The 10,770-nt window shown below is 44.4% G+C and overlaps 1 protein-coding gene across 2 annotated transcripts in view; it reads left to right on the forward strand.

The window, feature by feature from the left end:
* LOC138627321 (large neutral amino acids transporter small subunit 4-like) overlaps positions 1 to 8,824 on the forward strand; it is a 28,721-nt gene extending 19,897 nt beyond the window's left edge. The window contains exons 8-15 of one of the 2 annotated variants that reach the window (XM_069709980.1): positions 419 to 630; positions 5,184 to 5,327; positions 5,449 to 5,466; positions 5,715 to 5,841; positions 5,931 to 6,063; positions 6,576 to 6,649; positions 7,788 to 7,911; positions 8,027 to 8,824. In XM_069709980.1, coding sequence (XP_069566081.1) covers positions 419 to 630; positions 5,184 to 5,327; positions 5,449 to 5,466; positions 5,715 to 5,841; positions 5,931 to 6,063; positions 6,576 to 6,649; positions 7,788 to 7,911; positions 8,027 to 8,188 — 994 coding nt within the window. In that variant the 3' untranslated portion in view covers positions 8,189 to 8,824. The remainder of the gene's footprint in view (positions 1 to 418; positions 631 to 5,183; positions 5,328 to 5,448; positions 5,467 to 5,714; positions 5,842 to 5,930; positions 6,064 to 6,575; positions 6,650 to 7,787; positions 7,912 to 8,026) is intronic. The other variant, XM_069710809.1, reaches the window with a different exon arrangement.
* Positions 8,825 to 10,770: the final 1,946 nt, after the last annotated feature.

The following is a 10,770-nucleotide window of genomic DNA, read 5'->3' on the forward strand; positions in this document are numbered from 1 at the left end:
TGAGCAGCCGCTGTAATGGGATTTGGAAACCTCAGGTCATACCTGCTCTAAATGGACTCTGACTCATCCCAGGCATCCTGTATTCTCCACACAGATTGCTGCATTATGACATGCACATGTGCCAGCTTGCATACACACACTCATGCACAGTAAATCCCCTGTAATGCAGCGGAGACTCAGCGGGCCCTAAAGGGGAAAGCCCCATAAAACCAGATGATCGGCCGGCTTTGCTCTCATTCACCTGAATCTCTTTATGTTTCCGTTTGTTTTTTCCCTCTTTTTCTTTCTGTCTCTGCTGCCATGTTTTCTTCTTCCTTACTTTCATCTCCCTGTTTTCATTCGACCCGTTTTCTCTACTATGTATTTTTTTGCTCACGTTATCTCCTTAAACTTTATTTTCTTTCCTGCTTTCTCTCAGGGTGAAGCTCAAGTTCAGCTGGCTGGGCTTTGACCACAAGATCACCGGGAAGCAGTTTTACCGGCAGGTGACCACAGTGGGGCGCCGTCTCAGCGTAGGCAACTCCATCAAGCAGCAGCACCAGCAGCCCAAAGACCTGGCCACGCAGGAGGCCAACAAGCTATGCCTGTCCACCGTCGACCTGGAGGTGAAGTGCAAGTCCAAGGAGGAGAGTAAGTGTTAAATCAGGAGACCTCACTCATGTTAGTGTGGCAGTGAAAGGGAAAGCGTGAACAAATATTCGATGACGTTTTCTGGTGTTGGCTCTCACTGTTTGAGCCCATTCAGCTTTTTTTTTTTTTAGCTGCTTTTGTTGCCGTCTTACTATGAAAACTGGAATCTCCAACATGCTGCTACCAAAGCGTCACAGCCATCTGTGAGACAAAACAAATCCAAAAACACAGTGAAGTCAACTTGAGTGCTCCACTGTAGTGAAATGATTCAGTCTTGAGGAGAGGCCGTCCCACTGATTGTTGACTATTTGCTGTGTCCCCTTTGGACGACTTATGAATATTCATCTGAGCGTCTGAAAAGCCAGTCTGCCGATGGGACGGCCCGTTGAATGAAGCGGGCAGGAGAGTCGCTCTGTTTGCCAGATTAGTCTGAAAGCTGTTTGACAGACAAAAGCTTTGCAGACAAACTGCCCATCCCTCAGTGCCGGGATGACGAGTGATACGAGTCGTTTGTAAAGATCTCCATTTAAAAATCAGGTCATGAAGCCATTTTTTTTCTCTCACACACGTTGGAAAGATTCATTGATAATCCCACATACTGCAAAATAATCGAACTGGTATGGAAAGCAATGAGCTATATTCCACTTTTATGTAATACATAAGCCCGTAGTTATATGTATTTATAGTCCACAAACAAAAATAACAACAACAATAACTTGATACTCATTGAGATCCTCACAATTTGTTTCATTTGTTCATTGTTGATGAACACATGAATCTACTATTGAATCAATATCCAGCTCAAACACTAGTGACGAATAGAGGAGGGATTAAAATAATATTCTGAAACATTCCTACACTGTACAAGATGTATATACAATAGCCTGACTGCTAAAAGCTTCTTTTATTTTACAATGATAATGGAATAACTGACTTGACATTAACCAGCGGAGTATCGTCATCTTAATTTGTGTTGCTCATTGCCGCTACAGAACGATGTTAGCCCCTTTTCTCTTATCAACACTGTTTCCAGCTGCACCCAGAGGCAGATTTGGTGAAAACGTTTTGATAAACACAGGCTGTGTCTCAAACCACGCACTTGGCTACTTACAGATGCTCTTTTGAGTGCATTAAGTGTGTAAACACTGTTAAGTATAGAAACAGTGCACTTTGAGTACAATGAGAAGATGGTGTATTCATACCGGTTTTAAAATGGAGTATGAAACGCTGGACACTTTTCACCCTCAATTGTCGCCATCATGGCTACGTAGCAGAAAGGGCAGAACCAACCAGATGTTTTCTACCTGCAGCAGCTGTTCAGATTTAGATTCAGATTTAGGTTTCTTTATTGTCCATTACATTTGCAATTTTTTTTTAAAAATTTGTCCTTGACACTGGCACACAAAACAACACACATTGTACACAACAGTGTGCTACACACTCAACAATACATTACAACTATAACAACACAACCTATGCAACACAACGAGTGTGTATCCTAGAAATCTTAAAGTGACCAAGTGGCAGGAATAAAAGTGATGTTTTCATTAGCATTATTCAACAATAAATTAATATCATTATATTATCGGAAGTACGCAAATTGAGAAATAACTACAGTTTAACTACCGGAGGCAGAGAAGACACAGAGTTAGCAGTTAGCACTTAGCTAGAGAGGCAGATATCTGTCTCTGGAGTCTGTGGAGACCAAAGAGTAGAAAACTTTAAAAGCTGATAATACTGTGAGCTGTTTCTGTTGCCTCCAAGCGAGAAAAACAATTAACTTTAACTTAGTTGTTTTTTTCTAAAATCAGACAAAGTAAAGCCTTGAAAAAGCTTTTTGAGGACATTAAGATTTCCCAAAACAACACAGACGACCCAGATGCCCCCCGCCAGCTCCAGATACTGTATGTTTGTAGAACAGGAGGCCTGACCTACATCTGTACGCCACAATTAGGGCACAAGCCCCCCTTTACCTCTCCGTGGTACCCCTTAAACTGCGCCTGCCCTACATCCATGCTAAGCTAACCTCCTTTAACCCTACACCTCCGGGCCTCCTCAGGCCGTCCTGTCTCTTCCACCGGGGTCAGGAGCTCCCAGCGGGGGTTGCTCCCCTCTCGGTCTCTTTGGTACCAAACGGACCGTGGAATCGGTTCGGACCTCCTTCTTAGAAAAGCCGCTCAGCAGGTGTGTGGCATGCTGGCCAGAGAAACATTGTAGTATCAGCTGGTACGAGTGTGAGTGTGTGTGTGTGTGTGTGTGTGTGTGTGTGTGTGTGTGTGTGTGTGTGTGTGTGTGTGTGTGTGTGTGTGTGTGTGTGTGTGTGTGTGTGTGTGTGTGTGTGTGTGTGTGTTTGGACTGTATTCATGATGCCCATGGTTGGTTTCATAACAGCTGGACATGTTCCATCTGTCAGGAGCCTTAAAGAGGCCCATATTACACACACACACACACACACACACACACACACACACACACACACACACACACACACACACACACACACACACACACACACACACACACACACACACACACACACACACACACACGCACACAAACCTGCTCCCCTCTCATTTTGCTCTAATTTGATAGCAGCTGTGGAGGCTGCAGAATATTTATGTCTTGTTTTTTTTGCTCACTTTGCATCCAAAAAGCAGATTTCTTTTGTTCATAGTAAATCATGTACCTGATCACTGACAAACTAAGGGCGGCCACAGTGTACTAGTTCAGTCTGTAAACTACACTTTGTACCAGCGCTGAGGACAGACTAAGAAGGTCACTGCTTGATTTATACACCAAAATAAAATCCTCACTTATTTATAAGATATATTTACCTCTTCGAAGTCTTTGACCGCGGCTGCTTCTCTTTTACCTCGATTCTAATAATGTGCAGCTCATAAAACATCACAAGCCCTGACGAGCGTGACCAAACAATGCCTGTAATGATGCCTGGTTTGGATACCTGTTGTTCAAGGCAATAAACCCATCTGCTCCATCTGTGCACCCTCCATTAATTGGTCCGTCCGGCGCTCCACCATATGGACACTTGTGTCCATTTTCCATTTATATTCACAACTTTGATTAATGATCAACTCCTCCTGAAACCTACTTCTCTTTGAGTCCCGGCTGCTTCTCCGTCACGTTGAGACGCGTTGCCGTGGCACCCAGGGGCCAGTGGGAATATTTAGATGACAATCTCTTCCCTCCGCCTTCGCAGTAGACGTACCTGGAGGCCACATTCATGTAGTTTTCCATCAGATGAGTTTAGAAAGTGAGAACTGGTAGGAGGTGAGGCTTGTGTGGGCTTGTAGCCGTCTGCACGGTGCAGGAAGGTTCACTGCAGCAGACGAGGGCTTCGAAAGGAAGTGATGTGTTGAAATGAGTGACAGGAAAGATGTGCAGTCGTACCTCAGTACTTTGTTCATATTAACAGTTAATGGCAGCACAGATTTATAGACCACACTGTTGTTTGGTGGCTTCAGTGTGAGAACAATAAAGACTGAAATATCACAATAAATATTCAGTGGACGGCCATGAAATTTTGTCCTGCGTGCTCCCCAGAGTCCTTCTGAGTTTGTTGATCTCCTGCTTTTAACTGAAACACTAACAACAAGTTGACGTTTGCATTTTTCTTTTTGAAATATCTTCACAACTGCCATCTGGATTGTTGCTGAATTTGCTACAAACATTGATGATCCTGTCAAGACGAAGGATCATCCAGCACCATCCTCAGGCCCAGATTTCCCATCAGCCTCTGCTGTATTTTATGTTCATGTGCAAATATTAGAATATTAGTGCTGAATTGATATGAAGAACATGGTAAACATTATACCTGTTGAATAGTGTCATTGTGAGATGTGGTCATATTAACCTCGAAGCACTGGTATGCCTTTAAACATCGGAGTGGGTTAATCCACATGTTGAAGCGTCCTCGACACTGAACTCCAAGTTGCTCCCGAGGAGGCGACCACCTTGTCTGGTAGCTCTGTTGCCAATGATGTGTGAATCTTTGTTTGAATAGAAGGTAAACACTGTCAAGCCCTTTTTAGACCGTGTGCCGATTTTTTTCATCATTTAAATCCTCCATTTAAACGCCATTTAAAAGTTAAAAAAACACTTTCTTTAAATCAGTTTTTGAAGGCTTGGATCTGAGCACTCAATAAAACGTTTGGCCCTATGATGTTTCCGTATGTTCCAGTGCAGCTTACACAGCTTCATGTTGATTTTGTAAATCCTTCATCTTTTGTTTTAGACAGTCTAAATCTGACATTTTGAATATGAACCTCACACATATGTGGTAAAACAGCATGTGGATGTTTCCACTGCACAGAACCACAGGGAGCACTGTGTAACTGAGTCACTGAGTTATGTACAGAGTGCAGAGAGGTTACATAAAGATATGATATAATGAAAGCAGCAGAGACACATAATGAAAAATATTTTTTGTAGCTGTGTGCAGAGAAAAAAACCTCCCTGGACAATATTTGTGATATTTGATATCTCTCTGGCGTGTGAACACGGTGACAACCTCTCCTGTCTCATTTCCTCCGCAGCTCAGTCCTTCATGAAGAGTATCTTCAGTCCTATCTTCTTGCTGAGCCTCATCACCATGTGCGTGACTCAGCTGCGCCTCATCTTCTACATGGGAGCCATGAACACCATCCTGGAGTCCCTGACGGAGGGAAACCTCAGCACAGGTGTGTGTCCCCGCCGGCAGATTGTGGTTTTCAACTGTGTGCAAACACACGCAGATGTTGTTCTGTGCATTTTCTTCTTCTTTAACGTCCCTATCATGCCTGCTTCTTGCTGCTGTTGCAGTGGAGAGGATGCAAGTGGGTAAGAGACCTTGAGGCCAGACTAACCACCTACACCGTCCACCCCCTCCTCCCCCGTCTGTCTGTCCACCTTAGCTGTGTTGTGAGAGCATGAAACCTGGAGTACAATGTGTGGTCACAACCCCTTCCAAAAAACAGCCCCATGACATCCACAAAACTGTCCCTCCATTCCTGTCAGTGTCATCTTCACGCTGTTCGTTTCAATATCCTGCATCAAAGCGCTAACGACAACTACTGTCTGTCTCCCAGTGAGCGTGTACACCTCCATCTTCGGCGTACTCCAGCTTCTGTGCCTGGTCACCTCTCCTGTGATCGGCTACGTCATGGACTGGAAACTCAAAGACTGCGACGACGACAATGACAAAAGCGTGAAGAGGTGAGGACGCCCGCCTCTAAGATGTAGCAGCACAGTCGGAAGCAAAAAGCTGTTAAAAACCCTGATTGCATTTCACTGTGTTGTGTCAGGGAGCCCGGTCAGCCCCGCCGCTCCAGCAAACAGATCCAGAAGATCGTCAACGCCACCCGAGCCTTCATCTTCACCAACCTTCTCCTGGTCGGCTTTGGAGTCTCCTGCCTCATCCCCAATCTTCCTCTTCAGGTACGCACACACACACACACACACACACACACACACACACACACACACACACACACACACACACACACACACACACACACACACACACACACACACACACACACACACACACTTACTGGTGCAGAGGGTTGTTTTTGTTCAGATCACTGAAAGTTTTTTTTATTATTTTTTTGTTTTTTGGGGGGGTGGGGGGGATTCACACTCCGCAGCATGTGCTGCTGTAGTCCCGAGTCTCTCTCATGGGGAGAGTGAACACTGCAGAGAGAGAGAGAGAGGCTCAGAGATGTACGTGATGTTCAAACTGGATGCGTTCACACGGCAATGCAGCTCCTGATGGTCCTCGGTGCTCTGGTGCCACCTACTGGACAGAACCATCACTGCGTGTTATTTACTCGGCTCTGAATCCGAGATAAAAGGCGTTTCTCAGTGCAGACAGGCCGGCTGTGACCTGACATGGCACCTCATGGAAAAACCTTTTTTTTCTCTCTGCCCCTCCTCCTCCTGCTCCTCAGATCCTGTCCTTCATCCTGCACACCATCGTCAGAGGCTTCATCCACTCTGCGGTCGGAGGCCTCTATGCTGCTGTGTAAGTCTGGGACATATTCAACACGATGATGTAATACCCTACATGCACAAAAAGGCCAAAAATATGTGGAAATTACACATAGAAATGAAAAACCATGTCCATTAATATTCAGCTGTATCAGCTCTCACTCCGCTGAAAAGAACCTGCCACAAGATTTTGGAACCTGTCAGGCAGAAGAACAGTAATGAGGTCCAACAGTGACGTCGGCTGATGAGGTCTGACTCACAGTTCACACTCCAGCTCATCTGATTATATGATGAAAAAATAATAATATAAGACTCAGTTCCTATTGCATACTACATTATGCTCCACATTAAGGCTTTCTTCAGGCTCCTTATAAGATGTTATTTTATAGATGTGTTGTTGTCAACAACAGCCTGGGATTTTATAGATATTTCTATATGGCACTTTATAAAGTGCTTTACGAGGACATAATAAAAAGAAAACTCATAGAAAGCCATATAAACATAAAGGAGATGTAAACAAAAATGTAATAAACACACTTACATACTGTAAGTACAGACATATATATCAGCCAGCAAACATCCAAACACCTAACACAAAAAATAAGATTGTAGAAAAGTCTTTCAACAAAGATATACGTCATTATAATATACATCATAAAAACTCAAATATACGTCAGAATCAATGTTACAGATTATTTTCAAGTTTTACATCTTGACCCTGGAACAGCTGGAAGTTCCTGCCTCATGACCTCACACTGTGTGATGTTTGATGAGAGGACAGAGTCGGTACTGTCATGAAATAAATTCTGTAAAATGACCAAACAACTGCAGCTGAAAATGAGCTGAAACGACAACAGCGGCACATTTAATTAAAAAAAACTGTAGTTTTCAGGCATTTTCTCTGCAATCAGTTCATTGAAAACAGCTGAACGGCTTTCACTAAATTATTTCTTCAAAGTTGTAAACAGCACATTATCATCCAAAATAGACTACAGAAAATGTGTGACTTTTACTACAACTCTTATTCCCACTTTGTGGGCCAGATGATATTAATTTTTAATGAGATTCACTTTGAATTGGACTTTGATTTTGATACTCAAACATGACCTCAGGTTGGCGATGTGACCTGTTTTACATTTATTGTCTGACACATGCTGTTTGTCCCCCTGCAGGTACCCGTCCTCTCAGTTCGGCAGCCTGACAGGCATGCAGTCTCTGATCAGCGCTCTATTCGCGCTCCTCCAGCAGCCTCTCTTCATGGCCATGGTGGGGCCCCTGGACGGAGACCCTCTCTGGGTAAGAAGACGCAAATGTCTCCCCATAAAGAGGACATTTCTGTTAGACTTTTTTTTTTATAGCATTTTCTAGCTCCACATATCGCGACATCTGCCTGACACCTCTGTTGTTGCAGGTCAACGTGGGCCTGTTGGTGGTGAGCATGCTGGGATTCTGCCTGCCACTCTACCTGATGTGCCACAGTCGCCAACTGCAGCGCCTCAGAGACGAGCGCGACGAGGATCCCAAGATCTACGTCAAAATGAACAACGGCAGCTCGCCCGAGGCCTGCATCTAGAGGTGTTTAACAGAGCTGAGAGGAAGAGCTACAGGAAAGAGAGACGGAGGGTGGCGGAGGTCACCTTCCCGTGTGATTAATTCAGACTGCAGCATCTCTCAGTTCATACAGTCATTCATCTTTTACATTCCCCACACACACACTTTTAGACACGCAGTCACACACACCTTTATACTGCAAGTCCTACATGACTGAATACCACTGTGACACCAAGTTTCACCCTCTCTGACACTATGAACTGTGAAAAACCCGACACACACATACACTCAAGCCACATGGGGAGCTCACCGTCCCCCGGACTGCACCTCGGAGCTGAGGAGAAAACTGACTCTTAGGAGACAAAAGAAGTTCTCCCCAAACGACTCCTCCTCTTTGTCACATCTTTTCTTCAGTTTATTTCACGTTACATCTGGTTTGAGCCTCTGCCAGTCCCACTTTAAAAACCACAGCAGAAGAAGAAGATGCCAACCAATGGGGAGCCACAGCTGGGAGACAGATGTCAAAAGATCTCAGTGACAGTGCTGTGAACACGCTGGACTCCAGTAACCATGACGACCTTTGCTTTTTGATAGATATGTCTGGACCTACTCTTTGTTTGTGAGAAGACCCCCCCCCCAAAAAAAAAAAAAACACACACACGGTAGTATCCTCGGTCATGGCATTTCCTCTTCCTCTTGTGCTCTCGAGGGCTTTAACTGGATCAGAATCCACAGACAGCAGTACCGCTAGTAGCTCAGATTGAAACTCAGTGTGGAACTGCACACACACACACACACACACACACACACACACACACACACACACACACACACACACACACACACACACACACACACACACACACACACACACACACACACACACACACACACACACACACAAGTTAGTCCAGAAAACACTGCAGCACCTCTTGCCATGTGTGTGTGGAGTTTGATGAATTAGTTTCTGGTGTTAGACAAACTGCATGATGCCGGAGACAAAGCTGTGTTTCACTCAGCCACCAGTGCAGGACGACACACTCAACACGCCATGTTTTTGTTTTATGTCCATACGTTTTGGAATATGTAATTGTTTTTGTATTTACTTGCAATATGATCTCCGATGCGTAGTGAAGTCTTTGGTCCTCATGCATGATCTGACAACGTGAAGGAGGAAATGCGTTTAGAGCAGATAGACAGGAAAAAGACGTTAGATAGTGTTTTTAAAAGGTGGAGTTGGTGGTGGTTTTAATCGCCTCACACACGCGACTTTGCGATCTCGAATCGTTGTAGCAATAAGTGTTTCTGCGAGGTGCTGGGCAACATGCCGACACATGATCACACACACAGACAGGCAGAGGCGTATATTATATGGACTGTATTTCTAAATCCAAAAAGGTGATAGTTGAATCACAGAAATGTGTCGTTTGTATTTTCCTTTAAAGCGGAGTTGAGGTCATTTTACCACTTCAAAGTACTCACAAGAGCTTGTTTTTCTTTACAAGGTGGATTCCAAAGAAACAGTTAAATTATCACTCTCAAATTACCTTTTGCTCTTTTGTTTCTAATCGGTTTTGTGGTGATTCTGCACCGTAACACAAAGTGCAACCACAGCAGGAGCTCCGGGAAACTTGAATTCACCTCTTACAGACGTAAAGGGAGATTAGCGTGAAGGTAGCAGGCTGATAAAGAAAAAGCTTCTTCCAGCAAAGTAGTGCACGATGAGACTAAAACGCTGACAATAAGGAGTGGGCTTCTCTTTCAAAGACAAGAGCGTGGAGTGTGCAGACGATCATGCAGGGGGATAATAATTCAGTCTGCCGTCTTCAAATGCCAAACAGTGACGCTCCTCACGTCTTTCCTGGCTGCCGGTACCTGATAGAGGCACTTCCAAAGACAGCCACGACCCTCAGCGTGCCTCTCTGTGTGGTGGGAGGAGTGGAACCAGGCAGGATGTGGCGCACCCACTCCCTCTTTCCCTCTTTCCCTCCATCCATCCCTCCATCCATCCGTCAAACGCTTTCATCCACCCGCAAAAAGGTTTTGAAATGTTTACCGGTGACAGAGCTGAGAGACAAGCCTCTGCTGCCATCAGACGCTCCCAATGAATGAGTTAAGTGAGAAACGAATGGCACATGATGCACTTTAGACCTCTAAAATGGACCTCAGTCATGTATTCGTGAACGGCCCGTGAACGGCTGCTCCCTGGTGGTGCATAATGCAAAGAATGTAGACTCAAAGCTTCAGATGTAGATTTGTAATTCAGAATATGGGAACAGAAAGATTCTGTTATTTTTGTATACTCGGAAAAAAAAAAAAAAGTATTGCTTCACATGTATCGCCTTTTTGTACACGGACGGCGTGGCAGGGTTTTTGTCTCTCAGCTCCAGAACCTCCATAAAACATACCAATCATACATAACTAATGAAACTGAATCAGTTTGTGAAGAAGCAAAGAGAACCGTATGGAGTTAAATTGGTGCCACAATTTATTCAAACGTGTTTAGTTAGATGACAAATGTAAGTAAAGTTTTGTGTAGTGGGAAGAGAAGTACATTTGTAATCAAAGATTTTTGCATTTCTGTGCATGTGAAATTGAAAGTTG

This window comes from Brachyistius frenatus, unplaced genomic scaffold (genome assembly GCF_029030835.1).
Source record: "Brachyistius frenatus isolate BFR_SWC_R1_liver_20210118 unplaced genomic scaffold, ASM2903083v1 Contig_1, whole genome shotgun sequence".
NCBI classification, from domain to species: domain Eukaryota; kingdom Metazoa; phylum Chordata; class Actinopteri; family Embiotocidae; genus Brachyistius; species Brachyistius frenatus.